This window comes from Rosa chinensis, chromosome 6 (genome assembly GCF_002994745.2).
Source record: "Rosa chinensis cultivar Old Blush chromosome 6, RchiOBHm-V2, whole genome shotgun sequence".
In the NCBI taxonomy this organism is placed as follows: Eukaryota; Viridiplantae; Streptophyta; class Magnoliopsida; order Rosales; family Rosaceae; genus Rosa; species Rosa chinensis.
The window spans coordinates 20,567,448-20,592,675 of record NC_037093.1 but is presented as its reverse complement, the minus strand read 5'-3'; the positions used below and the strand labels follow the sequence as shown (position 1 = coordinate 20,592,675).

General features: G+C 36.1%; 1 protein-coding gene, 1 long non-coding RNA gene and 1 pseudogene across 11 annotated transcripts; 1 reads left to right on the top strand and 2 right to left on the bottom strand.

The window, feature by feature from the left end:
- Window positions 1-423: 423 nt before the first annotated feature.
- LOC112173204 (TMV resistance protein N) lies at window positions 424-11,969 on the bottom strand. Of its 10 annotated transcripts, none has more exons than XM_040507969.1 (14): window positions 11,282-11,969; window positions 10,031-11,135; window positions 9,557-9,820; window positions 7,903-9,465; window positions 7,682-7,803; window positions 6,866-7,063; window positions 5,458-5,958; window positions 4,949-5,024; window positions 4,640-4,679; window positions 4,464-4,551; window positions 4,240-4,361; window positions 2,979-3,118; window positions 2,196-2,403; window positions 425-725 (listed from the first exon to the last, which is right to left on the bottom strand). In XM_040507969.1, the coding sequence occupies exons 1-5, from the start codon at window positions 11,788-11,790 to the stop codon at window positions 7,786-7,788; spliced, it is 3,459 nt and encodes a 1,152-aa protein (XP_040363903.1). In that variant the 5' UTR covers window positions 11,791-11,969; the 3' UTR covers window positions 425-725; window positions 2,196-2,403; window positions 2,979-3,118; window positions 4,240-4,361; window positions 4,464-4,551; window positions 4,640-4,679; window positions 4,949-5,024; window positions 5,458-5,958; window positions 6,866-7,063; window positions 7,682-7,785. The 10 variants fall into 10 exon arrangements, with proteins under 10 accessions (XP_040363909.1, XP_040363903.1, XP_040363901.1 ...); XM_040507968.1 differs by having other exon boundaries at window positions 426-725; window positions 4,464-4,679; window positions 5,458-5,508; window positions 5,749-5,958; XM_040507973.1 differs by lacking the exon at window positions 4,640-4,679 and having other exon boundaries at window positions 426-725; window positions 5,458-5,508; window positions 5,749-5,958.
- Window positions 11,970-12,594: 625 nt separating this feature from the next.
- Window positions 12,595-25,228, bottom strand: part of LOC112171019 — a 42,495-nt pseudogene continuing 29,861 nt past the window's right edge.
- LOC121049796 lies at window positions 18,639-23,271 on the top strand. The gene is made up of 2 exons (XR_005801348.1): window positions 18,639-19,166; window positions 23,012-23,271. It is a non-coding gene; the product is annotated as an uncharacterized LOC121049796 (long non-coding RNA).

Genomic DNA, 25,228 nt, shown 5'->3' with positions numbered 1-25,228 from the left:
GAGTCCTATATGAATAGTGCAACAAGGGGGTGCTAAAATGAGAATAGCACCCCCAAATGGTGCCCATGGTTGGAGTTGCCCTAAAGCAAACATTATTTTTTCAAATTCATACAAGCGAAACTAGTTCAAGTCTATCCAACACATTTCATTCAACAAGTTTGGCTAGCTCCTGCAGATTATTATACCCTTAGGCAGTGTTTGGGTAGGGGATTTGAAGGTTCCAACGAATTTCAAGGTGATGGGATTATGCGGTCATAGGAGCTTGAAGTGAAGGGATATAAGTGGTGAAATATACAAATGACTTGTTTGGATATGGACCGATCTAAGACGTAATGCATATACCTTCTACATAACTCAATCAACAATTAGCATATCAAATAAACCGTATCTTTATTGCTATAATCAAATTCAAATTATATCAAGTTCATTCAATTGCTACTCTAGGCATAAGAACAAAAACAAATCAAAAGAACAAGTTGACTGATTTGACAGTGGGATGCAAGTCTCAATACCATATCCAATCCTAGAGTAAGTAGAGGGGTCTGCCAAGTCTCATTTCGCAAGTAGTCTTAAAAGTCTTACACATAGCTGAAAGAGGGGAAGCATATGCAATCATTCTGAAGATTACACACCAGATTCCAGCAACATCGATCGTTTAATCAACAAAAGCCTCACTACATCTGTTCTTCGGCCTTAAATAGCTAGATGTAATGGCATCACCTATCCTATAAAGTGAAAAAGAATAGCTCTCTTTAGTTATGACTCTTCTGAAAATAATTCAGGACACTAGATATTAACTACATGAAAGAATCATTCCCTAACCTACCAACCATCATCAATATGGAATGCCGATTAGTGTGGGTAACATAGATCAATCAAGACTAATGGAGTGTATTTTCTCAGAATAATGTCTGACTGTGCATGAAAAATAATGAGAATATTTAATTCTATGAGTGTGAGTATGCAGAACATGATTTTTCTGTTTACTAGTATAACTGAGCAAAATGGAACTAAATTTCATATTACTGATATTAATGTTTTAATGGTATTTGTCTATATCAGAATATATGCACACTAGTATAGTACTCACAAAGTAACATGCACCAACAGAAAACTCATCAGTGATAACACTCTTGAGAATAGTCTCAAGCATAATATAGCATTAGTGGCATCTCCTTAACATGTTTTTATAATTTGATTCCATGTTTAACACCTGTGCAGCCTGGAACCATCTAATCCTCTAGCCTGAAGGGTTGCCATTAAATCAAACTCTTTGCCATATAGAATTACAACAGTTAAAGGCTTGGGCAGCTGCCCAATTGCCCCACAAACACCAGTTGCAACCAAATCCTATATAAAAACACAGAGATGACACAATTAGTTCATGTCTACGGGTTGGTGATGGACTAAAAATTATTGCCTCGTGTAGATCAACAAGCACCTCAGTGTCCTTCATAAGTTACTTAACCTCTACATCGATCGGCTCAGTCACACCAAAATATTGTCCTTCAATTCTCAACAAATTCAGTTTGTCCTAGCCCAAACTCTGATATAACTTGGTTCCCATTGACTCATAGAGGAAGGTCTTCCCTTAACTCAATAAATAGCTACGGATCTAAGATGTCATAATACTTCAGAACTCTCTAATCACCATCATCACTTAGTTTCCTCTCCTTGTGAATCTTGATTGAAATTAAGTAGTCTGAGATTTTATCATAGTTCAGGAGTAATACATTATTACAGTACCAGTGACAAGGTCCAATAAGGACCTAGCTATGAGACCAATACCATCTACATCTCTGCTATGGCCAATAATATATGCATATGTTCTATTTTAACCCATAGCAATAAAGCAATACCCTCTACTCATAGTTTCCAACACGTGCTTATCTGAAGGGAAGTTTTTGGTTTTCTGAGGTAAAGTTGGACGAGGCTGGTTGCCTCTGAAACACACTTGAACACAAGGACAGATCAATATATCCAAAGCAACCAATCCATTTTGTGTAGATTGTGATGGATAATCTGAGATGCAGGCAAGTAAATTGGTAAACAAATTTGACAATTGGGCACAAACAGTCTCAGTTTTATATGTTTCTTGTAGTATCAGTTCTTCTTAAAAAACGAAAGCAATACATTGTTTGAATGTAAAACCAGTTATTTCGAAAAATGGAATGATGAAGGACAGAATTACTGACCTTTTTAAGTCAAGCTTGTGCTTCATATTTTGGAAGACACTACTTCAGATATCCCAACTTCTTGTTATTTAAACCTTTTTCAGTAATCACAAGACTTATGACTACTGCCCATGAAAATGCAAATGCAAAGTTTCAACTAATGAGCTGGCTAAGTTATATGCATATTGGAACAGGGTATGGTTCCACCGGAGGAAACTCTACTCAATACCTGCAGGAACAAATTTAGGCAAGAATTTTACAATAACAATAAACAAGGGCAAATATTTCTCAGGTTAATTATAATGTAGTGGTAACTGAACAAGAAACTGATCAAATGAAAGAAGAAAATAATTGCAATTACATAAAACTAATTGGAAACTGCATGTGAAAAAACTTGATTCACTTTTCTTAAATCATGCCTTTGATCAAGTAAATATCATTCTAAATCAGATACCGAAAATATATGTTTGGTGATCGATCGACACAATCATAATCTGAACTTTTTACTTTTGAATGAGAAAATAATTTCAGATAACAATGCTATAAACTCAGAAAATAGAAATACCTTGAAAGAATTTAGTGAAATATGACTAGTACACTAGATCAAACTTCGAAAACAAATTTAGTATCACTTTCCATAATGCGATTTTTCATTTATTAGTTACATGGAACCAGGCTTGGAAAACTAGTTCAACTAGTATATCCACACAAATGGAGAATGCCAAAGAGCATTGATATTATTTATTACAAACTAACTTTGAAACTCCAAAGATATCAAAAAAGAGGGAGAATCTGAACTATAACCTTATTCGTCACATTGATCCATAGTCAATGCTTTACCAACATTGCTGTATTAGTACTAATTACAACTTTTCATTCTCCAGTTGTGCATCAGCATACTTTGCAGTCAGTCCACTGTTTGGGATGATAACTTTCCATTAGTCCTGCAATAGCATAATTGTTCAGATGTCAGTCCTCTGTTTTGCTACAAATGTCTGTTATTATCTCTGAAACTACTGAAGCAAAAATGAGGAAATTTTTACAAAAGGAAACGATACCAACAAACACAAATTCATATTGAGGCAAATACAGCTGTATAACCAAGTATTGGTAATACTTCAGCGAGTTACTTTGGAAAAAAATATAAACTATAAAATAAACCTGCTTTCACAGGATGACTTTACTCAAAATTGTATTAGACTATTAGTACCCTTAGACTAATTAGTTGGTAGAAAATCTGTAATTTGATGGCCAACCACAAAGATTTCAGCATAATTTGATCTAATATGGGATCCAAGTTCTGCCAAAATGAAAGTATAAATTTCCCCTAGTTGAGGGACGGTACAACCCCCAACTTTAATCATACTGACACAATTAACACCACTAACATCACCAAATAGAAAGCAACCAATTGGTTTAACAAGCTTGTTGCAAAGTGAAATTTTTTATCCCTAGACAAAACCGTCTTGGAGAATGACGTCCTCACATGTTGTCTTGGCAAAAACAACAAATCTTGAAGATCAATAAATTATAACTGCTCGCTAAATTGGGTTGCATCCACATGATTTAAATTTTTGTCTTGGCAAAACTAGCATTTTAAACGGGCCAAGCATATATGTAAGAAACAGATTAAGGATCGATAATTTCATTTGAGAATGACGAAATAATTTCATAATTCATATTGATAATACTACAAAATTTGAAACGAAAATAGTCTTGTATTGGCCTTTTCAGTAACAAAACTACTAAATCTCCATGACCAAAATGTTCTCTGGTAATTTATTTGCCTCTGACATAAAATGAGGTACATTCATGCTTAAAAATTGCCCAGTAGACCAAACATAGGTACAGGACCTGGTCAATTCTATCACCAGATTGCACCCCAAACAACTCCTGTAAAGTTACAGGAGTTAATCTGCCTCTTTTTTTTTTTTTTTTTTTCAAGAGGCAGAAGAAGCACTATTTCGGAAACATGAAGATTGAATATGTTAAAAAGCTAGAATATTGAAATATCTAACTGTTAAGTTGTTTCTGTTAGGAAAAGTATATGGTATGTTGACAATACCTCTGACTTTAATGCTGCATTAGTAACAATTATGCCTTTTGGTTCTCCAGTTGTTCCATGTGTATACATTATTGTGCAACAGCAGTCCTATGTTTTGGAGGTACTTCACAATCTGAATCTCTCTGAAGATGAAAGATGATAGAATTTTTATATTGCTCTAGTTAATGGGCAATGCTTTACTGAAAACAAGATCTTATATGAGATAAACAGTGTTAAGAGATTACCAACTGAAAGAATTCCTCCCACGAAGAGCAAGATAACCCCAGTTCTTCTGCCTTTGAGTGCTAGAAACATTGGTGAAGCTGATAATTGCTGAACAACACGGATGTATACCTTAGATACAATCCCAACAACTTGGACCTCGTATTTAGAGTATCTAAGGAAATAGTATATGACCTACTTTTTACATGCGCAGAACAGTTTGGAAAGCATGATAAAATCTGCAGAAAAAATTACCACCTAAGGATCTTAGAAAACATGAAAAGGAGAGTATTCCTATAAACGGAGTGCCATAATAGGAAGAAACCAAGATAACAATCAAAGGGTCAAAATATACAAGGCAAGTTGGTCTTTGTATTTATATCATGTTTACTACAACAAAATTGGATTATGAAGGTTCTAGTACCGAAATATAAGACATCAATGGCTTCAAACATATATCTAGTTATGATAATGACATTATAGTTTGGAAAATAAGTAAATAACTCACAGTAGGGATTTTGTTCTCTTGAACAAAAGCTATTGAAACTGCAGCATGGTTGAGATGAACTCAACTGCATTAGCACCTGAAACATAAGCAAGAAAAGTTGGTCAAATAAATTTCAAGGGAAACTGAAAATGCATTGTCCAATATTCTCCCTGGACCCACCACAAATTAACTCCTATAGAATTGAAACACTGTTTGGCAAGTTTGGTGGTTCGCTACTGAACTTTCGTTGTGGCTGGCTTTCAAACACTTGGTATTATTCAGTAGTTTCCAAACTTAAGTTGTTGCCAAGAGTTCGATATGCAACTATCAGGCATTGAGTAGCCAGCCACTAAGTTCGATTTACAAAAGAAGGTGAGTTGGCATATTTTGGAAAGGTAAAAGTCAAGACCATTTAGAATTCCCTTCATTTACTCAGAAAAAAGCACCACCACTGAAGTTCACTAACCGTAACTGGAAAGTAATACATGCATGATGCACTAAGAATTATTGAAAAAGAAAAGGAAGCGTACTTGAGAGCGACATAAACTGGGAATATATGTAATGGCATGGCTGTTACAGGCCTGTAAACATCAAACTTTGAGCATAAGACTAAGAGGTCACATTCTTTCTAGTAAGATTCAGCCCCAATATATTCAGTTTGAGTTATTCAATACTTCAACCAGTCACAAAATCTGCTCTCAACAATACCTCTTCTCCATTCAAGTGTCTTGCATAATATGCTCAAATATGAAACAAAAGAAAAGACATACAGTATTATTATTACCTCCATTGGAGGCAATTTGGTTGGGGACTTGACTTACAAGATTGAGACCGCGGTTTCTGATTGCTGAACCTGCTTAAATGAAAATGGTGGTACCTTCTTACCAACCACTTTCACACTCACCGACAGAGCTTCTTCATTCAAGTGTCTTGCATGATATGCATATATCTGAAACTCAGAGATACACTATTACCTCCATTGCAATAAGCCACTGTCGGAAATTTGATTTATGTATACCACAATGAGGTCCCTGCAAACGTTGAAACATATCAAAATCCAATTGTTTGCCGTATGCACATCTGGTAATAATGGATGAGGGAATAGAACGTTGTATAGAATTGATAGATAGCCCATAAAATGTGCTTTATTTTGGAAGAAAATTAGTTCTTGTCTATGGTTGGTGGTGGAGCGAAAAATTATTGCCTTATGTAAATCAACAAGCACCTCAATGTTCTTCATAATTTACATAATCTGTAGAAGAGCTCAATCACACGAAAATATTGTCCTTCAATTCTCGACAAATTTAGATCATTATTTCATTAACTCATTAAGTAGCTAGAGATCTGAGTTTCATTATACTTCAGAACTCTCTAATCACCATCATCACTCAGTTTCCTCTATTTGAGAATCTTGATTGAAATTAAGTAGTCTTAGATTTGATCATAGTTCAGGACTAGTAACACATTATTACAATACAAGTACAAAGGTCCAGTAAGGACCTATTATGACCAATAGCATCTGCATCTTTGATATGGCCATATACAGAGTACAAGTGAATATTAGATGCATTTGTTCTATTGTAAACCATACATAGCATCAAAGCAATTCCCTCTACTCATAGTTTCCAATACCTGCTTTTCTGAAGGGAAAGTTTTTGGTTTCTGAGGTAAAGTTGGAAGAGGCTGGTTGCTTTGAAAATACACTTGACCACAAGGACAAATAATATGCAAAGCAACAAATCCATTTTGTGTAGATTGTGATTGATATTTTGAGATGCAGGCAAGCAAATTAGTAAACAAATACGACAATTGGGACACCACATTCTCAGTTTCTATATTTCTTGTAGTGAGTGTTCTTTAAAAAAAAAAGCAACACATTGTTTGAATGTAAAACCAGCTACTTCAAATAATGGAATGATGAAGGATAGAATTACTGACCTTTGTAAAGTCAAGCTTGTGCAGGCAAGGCGGTGCTTCGGCTTTTGGAAGACCTTTCTTCTGATATTCCAGCTTCTTGTTATTTAAACCTTTCAGTAGCTTAGAATAGGACTGCCAATGAACATGCAAATGCAAAATTTCAACTGATGAGCTGGCATTGGAACGGTGTATGGTTCCACCAGAGGAAACTATATTTACCTGCAGGAACAAATTAAGGCATGCATAAATTTTGCAATAACAAAAACAAAGGACAAATATTTCTCAAGTTCAATGTAATGTAGTGGTGAGTGGTAACTGAACAAGAGACTGATAAAATGAAAGAAAAAATCATTGCAATTAAACTGCATTAATTGGACAATGCATGCGAATAGACTTGATTTCCATATCTTAAATCATGCCTTCAAGTAAATATCAAATCAGACACCGTAAAATATATGTTTGGCATTGTGATCGATTGAAACAATCATGATCTAAACTCTTTACTTCTTGAATGAGGAAATAAATTCAGAAAATGATGCTATAAACTCAGAAAATAGAAAGACCTTGAGATTGGCTATTAGAAGAGAAAATGTCTACAAGTTCATCGATGAGTTTAGCGAAGTAGATTTTGGTGTACTAGATCAAGCTTCTAAATTACAAATTTAATCTTCCTTTCACTGATGCAATTTTTGCATTTTTTAGTTACATGGAACCGGGCTTGGTAAACTAGTTCAACTCTATCCACACATATGGAGAATGCCAACAAAGAGTTGATATTACAAACCAATTTTGAAACTCCAAAGATATCAAATAAAGGGAGAATTTGAAAATCTAAACCTGTATTCGTCACACTGGTCCATAGACAATGCTATGCTACATTAGTAATATTTACAGCTTTCCGTTTTCAAGTTGTGCATCAGTGTATAATTCTTTGCAGTCAGTCAGTCCTCCGAGAGGTCCTGCAATAGCATTTTTGTTCAGATGTCAGTCCTCCGCTTTGCTACAAATGTCAGTTATCATCTCTGAAATGAGGAAATTCTCACAAAAGGAAATGATACCTGATCAACTTCATCATCAGAAGGATATTTACTGGTGAGGTTCTCTGCACGGATTAGCTTCATACAAACGTCTTCATTGGGTGGCATTACAAGGTGGACACCACAGCTTTTTATGGAGCACTTAGAGTACTTACCTTGATAAATAACGACTCGACACGTAAAACCAACTCGTTGCCGCATTTCAAGGAAGGGAACATAGTAGAGCCACACATGATTCGACTCTTCTGAAGCAATCCATGCGTTGACATCTGAAACACGTACTTCATTGATGTGAATACATACCTCAAACCCAGTAAACTCATATTGCATATTTGGATCAACAGCAACACAGACAGCCAATCCTGTGTTCTCCATTCTGAAATTTGCAAGTGTTTCAATCCAAAATTCAAACCGCCGATGCCCCTTGAAATCCATTTGACAGCTGAACCACTTTGGAACCTCGCTTCTTGGAACTGGAAATTTAATTCTGAATTTGAATAGCTGAGAAGATAGGAGTCGAGAGAAGAGATCAGCGTGCACCTCATCATCATCATCCTTGTTTGCCATCTGAACCAAATTCTGACAGAGGCTCCAGCAATTAGTCAAGTCCATCTCCTCAATCATTATTTGTGATTCTTTACGCTCCACAATGTTTGACAACTTTGAAATTCTTTCCAATGATACGCAATCCCTCACACCCAACCATTCAATCCTTGGTGGAAGCTCTGGAATTTCTACGAGCCTCCTGCAGCCGCTCAAATCGAGTTTCCTCAAGTTGAAAAATTTGTTGATGAATTCGGGAAGAATAACAATGGGGCTTCCACTTAAATGAAGTTCCTCTAAAGTGGATGCAGAATCAAGGGACGCGAGGAAATCAATATTAGACAAATTGCATCCATACGCGTTGAAGGAAAATAGACAAGGAAGCGCCGAATTGAATTCAGTGCCTGGCTCTGGCTCCAATGAACTGCCTTCACTCCGTCTCATTCTTTTCGATAAATTGAATTCACCTTCACTCCATCTCTTTCTTTTCGATAAAGAGTCACGGTTGTCATGTGAAACCTTTGTGTAAGTTGGAAGCACTTCAGAGTCCTCCTTATTTGGGAGTCTTACCAGTTTTGGGCAGTTGGTCAATCGAAAGTTCTTCAGATTTTGCAATTCATAAATGCTGCAAGGTAGATCTGTGAGGTTTTCACAACAAGTTAAACTCAAGCTTTCAAGGTTAATTAGATATCCAATGGATGAAGGCAATGCTTTGATGCCAGTGTAGTCTAGACTCAAGGATGTCATGTATTTCATCTCTCCCATAATTTCAGGAAAACTCTTCAGCCTTTCACAAGAGCGAAGATTAATCTTACGGAGGGATCTCCAGTTAACTTTTTCAGGAAGTGTCACGAGGTTAGAGCACCCTGCAAGATTCAGCGTAATAAGCTTTTGGAGGGATCCAACCGAAGGGTGAATCTTCTTTAAACTTGTACAGCTACTTAGATCCAGCAACTCTAAGTTTGGGCTTCCAGACAGGTCTGGGCTTTGTGCTAGGAATTCACATCCCTTCAAATTTAAATATTTCAGATTTTCCATGCTCTGTCATACCAAAGAAGAAGAAAAAATCAAATGGAAAATTGGTAAGGTGTAAAGATTTTAATAAAGTAAACTCTTGAAAATTTATAATTACCTTGAAAAGTGAGATGCGGCTACGAGGCATATTAAGTTGAATTAGATTCTTCATATTAAGACTACGGGGCAAAAATTTCAGCGGACAGTCACGCCATTCAAGTAACCGCAACTGATTCGGATAATAATCAACATTTCCACAAAACCGTCCATTGATGTTTATGAAAATTTTAAGATTTCTCATATTTTTGAAGCATTTAGGATTCAAGCGTATCTCATCTGCTGTAGGCATTTTTATTATTATACCTTCAATTTTACTTGTTCCCTAGTATGAAAAAGGCAATCGTATTAGCAAAATGAGTACTTATATAATAAAAACATGCAGTGTTATTCTTTCTTTAAGAATTCAACAGAAAATCATATAATACATATTACCTGGATATTGATTGTCGAATTAGAATAAACTACACACATAGAGAATCACCTGACTTGACTCATGTATATATATAAATCTAAGCATATGGAAACTACTTACTATGTTTTTTGTTAGAACATAATGCACATCCTTATGATGCCATAATCTGCTTCGCTCACCAAGCTTTGTAGACTCTTGCTGAGCTATAGCTTTTCCCATCTCTTCTAGCAAATCATGCATGGAAATACAACCATATACATCAACATTTATGAGTGCCTTTTCTTCAAGAACTTCAATGCTATGCTTGGGGTTGTTGCGGTCACAATCTTCTAGTATATGTATCACAGCCCTTGTATTCCAACCTTTGAAGAAACAAGCAATGTCGAGGAAAACTTCTTTCACTGTTTCTTCCAGTCCATCATAACTGACTTTGAGAGTATCTCGAATGTTTTTGGGGTGATTTCTTTTAAAACCATCTAACATAGATTGCCATTCATGTATAGGTCTACCACATAGATGTGAACCCAAAACTACCAGGGCTAACGGAAGGCCATGAGCATATCTAACAATAGTGCTAATCCAGAGTTTCTCATCATCATCATCATTTTTCTTTTTCTTGAAGGCATATAACCTGAAGAGCTCACAACCTTCGTGATCATCTAGTTCCCTGGCCTTGTATATAGGATTGACTTCGTGAGCAGTCAACAAACGCTTATCTCTTGTTGTTATGATAATTCTGCTGCCACGACCAAACCAATCTGGTCTACCAGCTAATTTCTCTAACTGGTCCGAATCATCCACATCGTCGACAACTAAAAGAACCCTTTTATGTCTCAACTTCTCACGCAACAAAGTGATTCCTTCATGAATGTTGTTTATTTTCGATTCTTTCTGCCGCACAATGCTAGAGAGAAGAATATTTTGTAGGTTGACTAAACCTCCATGTTGCTCTGAGCCTTCTCTAACATTTGCCAAAAAGCAGCTACCATCAAACTTACGGGCAATTGTATTGTGAACAGCTTTAGCAATTGTTGTCTTCCCTATTCCGCCAATTCCCCATATTCCTACCATGCGTACATCACTTCCGCCAACATCTAACATTTCAAGTATATGTTCTACCCGAGAGTCTAGCCCAACTTGGCACTTTGGCATATCCAAGTAGGTAGGTTCTTTTACTTGTGCGGAAATCTCTTCAACAATTTTATCAATAAATTCATATTCGTATCTGCCGTGTTAAAATCAAATGAAACATTTAATAAAATAAACCTAGTTACTTCAAAAAAGAACAGTATTGTATAATAATCACACACCAATAGAAGAACATAAAACTTATGCTAGATTAAAATGAGTAAAATTAAGTGCATGATATACCCGTCCGAGAAATGCCACCCAGATAAATTTGCTGCTTCTGAAAGAGCTGCTCTCCATCTTTTCACCTTGTCCCCGTCCATTTTATTTTTGAATCTGCGTTCATGCTGTGCAAGTGCCTCACCAAATGTACCTCGTTGGTTTCTTACGTCCGAGGGATCCACTTTGTAAAAGATTGGCCGAACCATTTGGTTCTTTGATCTTCTACTTTCAAGGATATGAACCAGTTCATCCAAACACCACTTTGAGAATGCATAGTTTTCAGAGAACACAATGAGAGAGAGCTTTGATCCTTCAATGGCTCGGAGAAGTGCTTCTGATATTTCCTCTCCTCTTCTAAGCTCATCATCTATGAAGGTGTTGATCCTGTTAAGAACCAAACACTTGTACAAATGACCAGTGAAAGCGTAGCGAGTATCCTCGCCTCTGAAACTCAGAAACACATCGTGTGTGTATGAACGGGTGGAAAAAGCAGAGGAGAAAGAAGAAGAAGCTCTCAATTGGGTGGCCATCGAATCTAGTTTCACGCACAGCTCGCTGATGGAATGAAGAAGGAGCAGAAGAGGAAGAGGCTCTCAAAAATAGTTGCACTGATCACAGTTTCCTGGTAGCTTGGATCAACGTCAATGTGAAGTCAAGGGCATGTAAGGTGAAACGAAACTACCAAGAAAAGGTGAAGTGGAAAAAGCAGGAACACATTGTATGTGGATGAACGGGTGGAAAAAGCAGAAGAGGAAAAGGCAAAGGTGGAGGACCGATCAGTCCAGTCAACACCGAAAGAGCATCTTATAATGAGTGGAGATATTTTGCCAATGTAATTTTTGGTTTGGTTTTTTTCAAGGAGAATTATTGGTTTGGTTGATAGGTAGATGCAATTGCCTGTTTGTCACCGACTGGCTCTTGATTTAGTGGCAAAACTGTGAAAGAACGAAGAAAGAAGGTTGTTTAGAAGCACACCCTGTAATGAAATGATTACGTGAGTACATGACAACCAAGTGAGATTGGTTATGAGAGTTTCGTAAAATGAGAGACGACATTTTACGACATTTGTATATCAACAGGTGGAAGCAACTGCAATTGACTTCATGGCTTCATGCATTGTTTCTTGGACTGAATAAGAAAATCAGACTAATTTCATCGTCAGAACATAATTAAAATTATGAGACATAGCACAAGTACTTTTATTTTTTATTATTTTTAAACCTAATTTTTGTTCGGTGTGGATTTAAAAGTACAGTTATCGATTCTTAAATTGAAAAACTAATTAACTTTATTGTTGATTACTTATGCCATGCTTTTAGAAAGTTTAGTTCACTGCTGCTGCCAATTGGGTAAATCACGGCTAGATATTCTTTACTTCAGTAAAGATCTTAATTCCTAATTAAGATCTTTACTTATTTATACACAAACTTAGAACAAAGGTCAGTATGGGTAAATCCCTGCTAGATATTCTTTTACAGTCATATATAGTTTTTCATCAAAACAAAAGAGCAGGCAATCGAAATTTTGGGGAAGTGATGTTGCTAGATTTATCCAATAGCTGCTCGCAGCTCTGTTCTTATACTTCTCCACCCTTTGCTTCACTATAAAGTTTTTCAACTCGGTCCTGCAGATGATGTAATACATATTTAGGATTAACTTTTCAAAGTTCCAACCTTCTCTTATCCAAGTAGAAAATCATACCTTGTAATATTTGAGTAATTGCGGTCTTTTCAGTTTGAAAGTGGGAGTCATGAGATCCCTCTCTATGTCAAAGGGGTGGTTTGGTTCCAAATGAACTGCTTTTAACAACTCCAACCCTTGAAGCTGCAATGTAAATGTCTTTTAAGTCAGATGAATAAACTTAAGCAACATAGCATGAAACAGGGATGGAGCACATGCTGTATCTGACCCGTACTATTGAGCTCATCCCAAATGTATTTTCTTGCCTTCATGTTTTCACACAATGATTTGTAGTCATCAGCCAAAAGATGTTCAGCTGCCCATGTCCTCCAAGGCCTTTCTGTCAGGAACAACCACAGCAACAAGAAATGACTCGAAGCTGTTCCCATAAACCCAAATCTGCCGACCAGATGAAAGTTAAGATGTTAAGATATCCTTCTGTAACTTCAGAAAACATGAAAGAAGGGTGGAGAACACTAGCACAAAATTCAAATGTAGCACAAAGACGAACACAAACTCATTTATTGATGAAATAAAGGTAAGTCCTGTCCTTCATCAAACAAGTAGAATACAGAAGTTAGCGACATACCAATGTAATAAGGGGGCATTGCAAGTATTTGCTTTCAATGCTTTCGACAGCAACATATTCACCTTGAGACAGTTTAAATATGTTCTTTTTCCTGTCTATAACTTTCATTGCTCCATTAGGCTGCCATTCTCCAATATCACCTGTAATCCATCCACTCAAAATTAATCATCAACAAAAATGTTGAAGGCGCCCCCTTGAAAAGACCAAAAGATTGAGCATCAACCAAGAAAGTACTTCATTTCTAGTATTCTAGATATTTACCTGTATGGAACCACCCATTAATAAGGACTTCTTCAGTTAGATCTTGTCGCTTGTGGTAACCAGAAAACAAGGTTTTTCCTCTTAGGCAAATCTCTCCACGTGGCACGCTAGAAAGTGAATCATATCCCAGTTCTGGGACCGACTCAAGCCGGGCTTCAATAGTTGTCAGGGGGACACCCACGGTTCCAATCATAGGATAAACATTCCCAATGGACGTAAAACACCCACCACATTCTATAAGGCCTACAAGATTTAACAAACTGATGAACTCTAGTTCTCTTCGTTTCATATATCTCTGCTTCTGATGTGCTGTGGTAGCTGATTTAGAAAATTAAGGTTATTTGAATGAGTACAAAAGCATCCATACTCGACATCTCAAAGGTCAAACACATATACCATGAATTAAGGTGCGAAAGCACAGCAAGTTGAATACTTATCCTCGTATAATTTCCTGAATCTTGACTATGATTTAACTGATTATATGTTATATTCATTATGATATGTGGTCAACCATACCATATCCTTGTGATAAAGTGCTGCAGCTAGTGACCCTAAAAAATTCCTCCACATGCCTGGGCAAAGGCGCAGCACCGGACGACATTATATGAACTCGTTCTCCTAATGCTTGTTTTATCTACCGCAAGTAACACAGTTTGTTAGAATATAACGCATAAAATAGAAGTAATGCATTGTTTGAATGTAAAACCAGATATTTCAATAATGGAAAGGTGAAGGATAGAATGACTGACCTTGTTAAACACAAGCTTGTCCAAGAGACCTTGTTAAACACCAGCTTGTCCAAGAGAGGTGTCGCTTTTTCTTGTGGTAGACCTTTCTCCAGATTTGCCAACTCACTGCCATACAAATATCAATTAATTTATGTAGGAATACAAATGCAACCAAAAAAGGAGGTCTTAGTGAGACGTACTAGTTATATGCATACTTTTAGAAAACTAACTTTATTGTTGATTACTTATACCATACTTTTAGAAAATTTAGTTCACTGCTGCCTGTTGGGTAAATCCCAGCTAGATAATCTTTACTTCACTTCACTAAAGATCTTAATTAAGATCTTTACTTATTTATACACAAACTTAGAACAAAGGTCAATATAGGTGAATCCCTGTGAGATATTCTTTACGGTCATAAGTAGTTTTTCATCAACAAAAGAGCAGGCAATCAAAATTTTGGGAAAGTGATGTAGCTAGATTTATCCAATAGTTGCTTCCAGCTCTGTTCTTATACTTTTCCACCCTTTGCTTCACTATAAAGTTTTTCAACTCGGTCCTGCAGATGATGTAATTAAACATACATATTTCTGATTAACTTATCAAAGTACGTTCCAACCTTTTGTTATCCAAGTAGAAAATCATACCTTGTAATATTTGAGTAATTGCGGTCTTTTCAGTTTGAAAGTTGGAGTCATGAGATCCCTCTCTATGTCAAAGGGGTTTGGTTCCAAATGAACTGCCTTTAACAACTCAAACCCTCGAAGCTGCAACATAAATGTCTTTTAAGTTAGATGAATAAACTTAAGCAACATAGCGTGAATCAGGAAGGAGCACATACATGTTGTTTCTGACCCGTACTATTGAGCTCATCCAAAATGTATTTGCCTTTCAGGTTTTGACACAATAATTTGTAGTCATCAGTCAGATGATGCTCAGCTGCCCAGTCCTCCAAGGCCTTTCTGTCAGGAACAACCACAGCAACAAGAAATTACTCGAAGTTGTTCCCATAAACCCAAATCTGCCGACAAGATGGAGGTTTAGATGTTAAGATATCCGTCTGTAACTTCAGAAAACATGAAAGAAGGTGGAGGACGCGCGCTAGCACAAAATTCAAATGTAGCACAAAGACGAACACAAACTGTAGGTACAAGTTTTGATCAACTTGGTGTGTTGGCATTCCCATACAAAACGGGAAAATATCCTTGAGGTTTAACTTTCTTTATTTAAAGATATTTTTCTGTTTTATGAAATTGTGTAATTGATTTCCTTTAAAATTTATTGTATTTCTTATATGGAAAGTCTCTTTCTCAATTAAAGAGGAATTAGGTCAGAATCTTGGGATAGAGGTTTTGTGGTTGGTGCTTGATATATATTCAGAAAATATGCACGGCAAAGAGGCGATTTAGAAACGCAAGAATTGGTGATAGGGTCTTGCATATTTGTTTGAGTTTGTGTCTTCACAAAGATCAAAACACTTGGTCCATGTATAAGTGTTTGTGATCATACTTTCATATGCATAATACTCTCTCAAGATCAGTAGGGAGACTGTGAAGAAAGAAGAACAAGATTTGAAGATCGTTCAAGTGAAGGAGTTCTAGAAGGAAGACAAACTTTGTATTAGATTTTGTGTGAATCTTATAGCCGAGCTAGTGCTATTCAAAGTTTGTAAAAGAACATATCCTTTTCAATATGATGATCTTTATTTTGGGTTCTCAAGAGTAAGAGCCCTGCAGTGTTTTTAATCTCATACTTGAGGTTTTCACTGCGTAACCAAAATCTGGTGTTTAGTTTGTTATTTTGGTTTCTGCTGCCCAGTAAGGATTGATCAGTGCACTGCAATCCCCGTTTTCCAGAAATCATATTCTGTCCTTGTATTTTCATTTGGCATCAGAGCAGGTTCTAAAGCTTTTTTAGTTGATCCGTGGTCAAGGATGGAACGTGAATATAACAGAGCCTCTAGTTCTATAAATTGCCCGCCTTTGTTTGATGGTGAAGACTATTCACAATGGAAGATTTTGATGAGGGCTTTTCTCTACTCTCAAGATGAAAACATGTGGAATATAGTTGAGAATGGATGGGAACACCCAACCAAGGCCGAAGAATCAAAGAAAGTAGAAGGGTCCTTTGCAATAGTTCTCAAACCTAGGAAGGAATGGACAGAAGAAGAAGTTCGTGATAGAACTTGTGACTTTAAGGCAAAGAATTCACTATTCACAGCTTTGTCTAAGAAAGAGAGGATGAGAATTAGCCACTGTGACACAGCCAAACAAGCTTGGGATCTACTTCAGGTTACTTATGAGGGAAACAAGTAGGTTAGAGGTCAGAAGCTTCAAAGACTCGTATTGGAATTTGAGAACATGACCATGGGGGAAGATGAATCAATTGATGATTTTCATGCTCGACTTCTCAATGTGACAAACCAATGCTGTAGCCTTGATGATCCATTTGAGGAGCATCGAATAGTCAAGAAATTTCTCAGAGCTCTTCCTTCAAAATTTCAAGCCAAGCAAATTGCAATAGAGGAGACTCAAGACCTGGACACCTATTCTCTTGACGAACTTATAGGTAATCTCAAAACCTTTGAGATGAGGATCAAGCCCAAGAAAAAGGTAAAAAATATTGCTTTCTCTTCTGTTAAAAGGAAAGATGTTGTTGATGATTATGTGGATTTATCGTTGTTGACAAAAGAGTTCAAAAATTTTCTGAAAAATAAAAAATCCTTTGGAAACTCTTCGAAAATTTTGCCTAACAAACCTAAATGCTTTGAGTGTGGTGGAATTGGTCACCTTGCTGCCTATTGTGGCAATAAAAGGTATAATTTGCGTGGAAACAAGGCTCTAAAATCTACTTGGAGTGATAGTGATGAATGCTCTCAGTCAGATGGTGAAGAGGTAAATCTTGCTCTTACTTCCTCTCTTAATATTGATGTTTCTGATGATTCTGACTTAGAAGATGATACCCTTGATGAAGAAACAAATGTCAAGTGTAAGCAATTATATCATGCTTCGAAAATTGTTCTTCGAAAAAATTATACACTTGAAAAAGAAGTTGATTCTTTAAGAGAAGAAAAAGAGAAAATTGAGCTACAATTTGAAACTTCTCTAAAAGAATGGAATGTTGAGCGTACTAACCTTGTTGATAAGATAAAAGTTTTGCAGGATGAGGTTAAGTCTGAAGTTGGGGACAAGGAACATGGTGATCTCATTAATAAAATTAAAGTTTTGCAGGTTGTAGTCAAGGCTCAATCCACTTTAAATGTTTCACTACCCCTTGAAAATGAGAAATTGCAGGATGAGTTGCTTAAAGTCAAGGAAAGCTTCAACAAGTTCTCCATAGGGTCTGAAAAGGTCTCCAAGATGATAGGATTTGGTAAAACTCACGGCAGCAAAGAAGGGATAGGGTTTCAAGGTGAGTCGTGCAAGCCTATGACCTTTGTAAAAGGTGAAAATTCGTTGAGTCAATCACATGCATCAGATGACATTAATTCTGGTCCCAAATTGCCACTAGTACAAAATCGAAAATAGACAACGTTACCTAGATAACGGTTTAATAAAAAATGTTGTGGTTTTTTTTTTTACAACGGTATAGTCAAAACCGTTATCTATTGATATTAAAAAAGTGTTGGTCCCTTGGTTAGAAGTTTTCTCATTTAACTCGCACAACGGTGTGGTCGAAACCGTTATCTATAGCTAGTAACAAAGTGTTGGTCCCTTGGTTAGAAATTTGTGAATTTAACTTATACAACGGTACAGTCAAAACAGTTATCGATCTACAAATATTAAAGTGTTGGTCCCTTGGTTAGAAATTTGTAAATTTAACTTATACAACGGTACAACCAAAACGGTTATCGATCTATAAATATTAAAAGTGTTGGTCCCTTGATTAGAAATTTGTAAATTTAACTTATACAACGGTACAATCTAAACCATTATCAATTTGTAAATATTAAAAGTGTTAATTCACGATTAATTTATTTATTTAAAGAATCTTATTCTAATTCATCAAATCTACGAAGTGAGAAACAAGATTTCAAAAAGATGGATCCCAAGCTGTCATAAAAAAATAATAATAAATAAATAAAAACAAGATCCCAAGCTGTTGCGTCTCATTATGCTTTGGCTGGGCTTTTGATCCACCAAAAAATAAAAATAAGGCATGCTTTTAATTAACTAAAGCATAATAATTACACAAGATATTGGAACTGCAAGTTAAGATCAAGAAGCGCGACGAGTGCGGGAGGCATAGAGACGAGGCCTTGCGTGAGAAGGAACAAATTTCCAGAGCCAATGATCGAGATGGTCGCAGCGAAATTGGCCGAATTGCAAATAGAACAGAAGACGAGGCTTTGCAGTAGAAGGATGAGATGAAGAATCAATTGGACGACTTCGTTCTGGAGAAGGATAGGGGATTGCCAGAGGTTGAATAAGTATATGGGGGTTGTCGGCGGTGGCTTATGGGTTACAAAAGAGGACGAATGAGATTGTGGAAGTTAGATAAATTGAAGCCACTACCAAGTCTAGGAACGAAACTAGGGAGCAGATGGATCAGAGGAACTATGAGATTTCGCAGTTGGATGTCCATTCCTTATGTGCAAGGAATTGCCATGGAAGGTCAGCCACTGGCCTGCAAGACCTCCCTAATTGAGGTAAGAATTTTTGCTTTCTCAATTTTTTTTTGGGTCAATTGCTTTCTGATGAAATGGGAGGCAATACTTATATATATAAACTTGTTGTGATCGAAGATATATATATATACACACTGAAATTTTTCCTCCACATTAGTTTAGTTCCCTCCCTTTTTTTCCGTTCCCTGTTTTCTAAACACGATCAAACACACTATTCTTTATGCTCCTCTTGTCTGTCAGTTGAAGAAAAAATAATAATTCCTCTCGTCTGAATCAAAAAGTTCTCCCGAGTAATTGTGTTTCAATTGAAGGCTAATCTGGAATTGGGTATGTATGTTTAGAGTTTGTGATTCAATTTTGATGCTTTGATGACTGTTTTTTTCTTTTTCATAAGTTTTGCTTTCGATTGTTTCTGAGCCTTAGGCACTGTGTCTAGACATATTTTCTTGAACTGTTGCAATTGCTTTCGGATTTCTTATTGTCCTTGTGTTCTTTGGTTATGTGTTTGTAAGATCCTATATTGGCTTGCTTGAGGTTTGCACTTCATAAATTTCATATCAGAAGTAAGATTTGGGCCTAGTCTACTAGGGACTCCTCATTCGATAATTGCTTGGTTGGGATTGGGGGATGTGGGACTGTAATTGTTCTCTTGTTATGTCTCTTTTGTTGTTGGGGCGGTTTTTGATATATGCTGTTGTTCAAGTTCTATGATAGAATTGGAAATTAGTCTTCTGTTTCCTGAAATAGTTGTCATTGATTTCGACTGTTCTGTAGCATTTTGAAGTGTTTGGATGCTGCTACTATTTTTGCAGTAATGTTAAGAAAAAGTAGTACCTAGAATTATTTGTAGCTTGTTAACGGTTCAGCTCTGCCCATCAGAGTTAGTAGTTAATAATACTCTGCTTTCTTGCTGGATTGTATGAGTACCAAGGTAAATAAAAAGAAAAAGGTGTGTATAACTGTGTATTATGAGTACCGTAACATCAGATCTTGGTTCGTTGGGTGTCCTTATCACTTGTCAATTATGCCTTATGCTTTAGTTGTCAATATTTGTTGTTGGTTGCAAGTAAAGAATTTTCTTACATTGCTGACATACTGTTGTATGAGCATTTATCTATGCATGCTATTAATCTCGCAAAGAGGGTTGTTAGGTGCTAGGATGACAAACAGGAGGTCATTACCCTTGATTATGGATGTGATTGAAATGAATAAAGACTAGTTGGAACAGCTTATGCATTTCTGTGCTAGCTTTGATGCTCATGGAGACCCTCGTGTAATTATTCTTGTTACTCATGACTCATCTTTAAACTTTTAAACATAGAAATCACCAAGACACCAAAACTAAAAGAGGAGTTGATTAGCTTGATATTTTAAACTCAATAGTTTCTGTTCTTGCAATGATAAACTTAATTTTTAGGTAATTGACTTTACTCATAAGTCATATGTATGATACTTATTGGACCAAATTTCAGATAATATATATATGCTTGTTGCTGTAGTAGAATTTCTTTTAGGCATAATTTATTTTTGGTATAACTACAGGCTTATCTTGCTGTTACTGCCACGAGGATTGTTGAAATGCCACTATGATATGCATGTTTAATGTAAAACTGAGCACTGCATTGTCATTGCATGAGGAATATTGTTTGTTATAGTGCATAGATGAATATTTTCTGGCCATGATAAAAGTTATATTAGTTCATAAAGAATGAACTTTATTGGTTCTTGGAATTCTGTAGAGATTACTTGTCCTCTTGGTTGGGGCAGGTCTTAGTATGTGTACTAAGTTTAACTTGGGTTTTGGACTACTAAGCTGAAGTGAGTACTTGGGACATTAAGTTTGGCTTTGAGTGTGGGTAGTATCATGTTAGCTACATGGGAACTTTTATCCATGTTTTGATATCCCAACGTAGTTTGTTCTTTGTGGGGTTTATGATTTGAGGATGCCAATGGGTTAGTTTAGGATTCTGGAATCACTTATTTTGACTATATATGTATCAAACAAGTTAGTAGCAGTGGCTTAATTGTTAGGCAAAAACAAGGAAGAGAGAAGTTGATTGACATCTATTCAATATCTGCTTTTGAAATTCTCTTTTGGTAGGGGTTTTCTATATCCTAATACATGTCCTTGTTATTAAGATCATATATCAATTTCAAGTCCTCTACTTTCAATTTTTCGGTAGAACAGAAGTCCCCTACTTATTGATAAAAGAAGGCACCCCTTTGTTTTAGTTTATAACAAGGTCTCATTGAGTCATTTCTATTTGATAAATGCTATTCTAATTCAATTGGAGGCTAAAGTCACCAATATTTTTTCTTTTTTGGGTCACTATGAATTCTAAAAAGCCAGAAGGGCCAGCAATATGAAGAGCATGGGGACATACTTATTATTATCATAGACACGAGAGAATTTGATGCCACACTCAACAAAATTCTTATCACTTTTTGTTCCTTCCTTCAAGTCATTAACGTAGCCTTGAATTTTGGCCACTTTTTTTTTGCTCAACTACACTGCCTTCTTGTGTTGTGTCATGAATTTAATTCCTATATCCTATGCTTATTTATGCATGATTTACAGTTCTAATGGTTGTAATGAGATAGGTGTGGGTGTGGGAGGCATTCAAAAGTTAAAAGGACAGCACTATCATTTAGACTTTATTTGCTGCTTGATCATGAATGCATTACACAGATAAGTTGCTTAGGCTATATTAGATGCGGGTTTAATCATTCTTTTTTCAACCAGTTTGCATTGACGATTGAAATACTAGGGGTTACAGTATCGAAGTGGTGCCAAAATGCTCATAGATGGGCTTTGTTTGCGTATATTATGTAAAATCAAGGAAGTTGAACCTTGTTTCTTTAAAATTGAATTAGCACTCATGTCAATATGGTATATGCAAAGTGTGTCAGCTGATAAAATGTTCAAGAACTAGAAAAAAAAAAATTAAAAAAATTAATGGTTGCATGATCATTTAACTTCGACCTCAACTTATGTGTTGGGACTTTGGGATATTGTATAACCTACATATATCTAAGTACTTGAATTCTGCACATCTGGAAGAGTTAGTATGTGAAACTTGTTTTATCTGTGCATAATCTCACTATCTTTAGAAAATATCAATCTAACTCAAATAATTAAATCCCTACAAATCTAGTTTATCTTAGCTGTAATGAACAGTGGACACATCATTATTTCTGGGGTGCTGGAGTTATTTTCTTTTCGCTTCTGTTCTTCACTTTCATTGTTCTTTTTGTAAGAACCAACTTGACTTTTGTACTGAACTTGGTTTTTTTTTTTTTTTTTTTTTGGGTCTGGAATTTTACAAATGGTATAAGAGCAATGTTCCTTGGACAATTGTTGCTGTTGTATTCCAATTTTTATTTTGTGGTAGAGGCTTGAGTGAAGACTTTCGTCAGCTTTATTTTACCTTGCTTACTAGAGTGAGAGGCTTACACCACCTGCTACTGGTGGTGTGTTGTTAGTAAAGATTTTTCTAGCATTTTGGCTTGTGCTACTTTTGTTGTCTTTGTTTGTTTTGATATGATATGTTTTTTTTTTCTTTCTTGTTTGAGTAGTTATTTTTCTTTAATCTTAACTAAAACCAGAACTCCATGTATATTGTACTTTTGGTTTGGTATGTGTTCTTTGCACTCCTTGTTTTTGTTTGCATTTCAGTTTTGAAGATGAGCTAGCTGTTAATGTTAACCATCCCATCAACATACCCCTTTAATTATTTTGCAGCTGCTGCATAATATTAAATCTGCAGTAGCTAGCTAGAGCTCTGTGTTACTCTGATGACTAATTGCATATGGTTTTATGCTCCAATGTTTAATAATTTTATTTTTTTTTATTTTTTTTTTCTTAGTGGGAAGGACCTATGGAGACCACATATCTTCAAGAAGAAATCGATGAAGTCCGTGATGAGTGGGCAGAATTCGTTAGACTCCTCAGTTTTATGGTTTAACTACATACCTAGTGAAACTTCTTTAATTTGTTGCAAAATTTACCTTTTCCTCTATATGAGAGCTAAATACGTTTATGACAGCTAGTACTATTTACGTTTCTTTTACTTTTGTAAACTTCACTAAAAAAAATTCAACTGAGAAAGCATAGTAAATGTGATTACTTGAAGTACTTCTTTATATACTAATATATTACAATTTCATTTCAATTTCCTGTATTGATGCAGTAGATCATGGTTGAAAAAAATCGTCGTCTCTCTGGCTAGTAAACAATGGATTTATTCTAGAAATCGTTGTAATTTACTATCTTCATCATCACCGACAACGTTGTCAATTTAGAAACCGATCTAACAGTCTCTAAATGCCAACGTTTTTGACGAGAAACTATTGTCTAATGAAGTTGGAAAATATTTTTCAACTAAAAACCGATGTATACAATCCTCGAAGTCAATATTTTTTTGGTAACAACCGTTGTGTATGAAAGTTGTTGAAGGCCAAAAGTGATGTGTTAATTATATTACCGCATCGGTATCTGAGTGAAAACCGTTATTGAATAATTAAATACACAATGGTGTATTCAGTGCTAATGGTATGTGCTAAGTATATCTACAACGATTTCTAACTAAAAGCCGTTGTACTTTATTATGTTCAACATCGGTAAAGTACCGTTGTGGAGTGAAGCGTAAAAAGACAACACTCACCTAGACAACGAAAATATATTTTTTCAGACAACGGTGCGCAACCGTTATCTATTTTCGATTTTGTACTAGTGTGCCCAAAAGACTAGAACATAAATTGGACCTTCAAACCTATCAAAAAGTTGCTCAGGTAAGTTCTGACAGTCACACCTCTGTGCGTCAGCCCAGGTATGTTCATAACTCTAAAAGGTTCATTCCCACTTGTCATTATTGTGGAAAATTGGGACACATACGTCCTAGGTGTAATATGCTTTGCAGGGTTACTCAAAATTAGAGGAAAACGTTGAGAATTAACTCACCTGCTTCGCTACAAGCTGAGTTGAAAGAGGGTCTGACTCTGATCGCCAGGATTGCAAAGCTGGCTTCAATCCCCGTGGATCTGGAAACAAAAATGAAGCAGAAGCAAATCTGGATTAAAAAAGGTTCAAATAATTGTTTTTCTACTCACATGGATAATCTTGATAATATGCTTGAGCGTGTTTTTGTTCCTACTGATCACAAATTGGCTAATTCGTTTACTAGGCCTTTAGTCATAACTCAATTTGAATCACGTAGAAGCACCGTTGGTGGATGCTCTAAGTATTGATACTCTCACTTCGCTTGATTCATTTTGCATGCATTCATGGTGTGTGTCTTCATGATAGTATAGGTGCATTTTCTTTACGTTTCTGCATTGTTAGGTTTAGTTTCTGAAATTTTAGGACTGAAAAATAGTGGTTTGTATCCCCGAGTGTCTGACAGATTATTTGGAACTTAGATTGACAAGGGCCATACTCTTTTCTTTAAATGTGTGTGCAATAAGGTGCCTAGCACGTTTTGAACTTATACTTACGTCACTCTATAATTGTGAGCTTGAACAACATATTCTCTACAATCTTGAAACCTCACATGCACACATACTCTAAGTGGTGGTAAGTCTTAATTGATGGTTGGCTTGTTCTCATTGCTCATGTACGAAATTTCTCTTGTTGGTTGCTCCTTGATTAAAAAAAAAAAAAAAAAAAAATTTAGTTGGTTAATGGAGTATGGCCAGGCTATTCCCAAAGTAAACAGGCCTCGGTCGTGACGAACGATATGAGGATTGGGAAGAAACAGGAATGGTTTGGTCACCCCGGTGGATTGTGAAACTATTGACTCGAGTAGATGTGCTCTTTGGGATGTCCTTGTTACATCTAGTACCCTAAAGTCATCTGACTTGGGAGCTGCTAGCATAATACTCGTTACAAGGGTCGTAGTCTTCTTGAGCAAAAATGTTACTTTGTGTGAAAGGCCAAAAGAAAAAATCAAAATCATGCCCACACGGTGTTATAAGGGGGAATAAAGTTTATGTGCTTAAATCTATTTCGTATGTGAGCCTTGCTTTTCAGGTTTCCACAAATATTACCCACCCCATCTTGAGATATGTTCACTTTTCAACAAGAG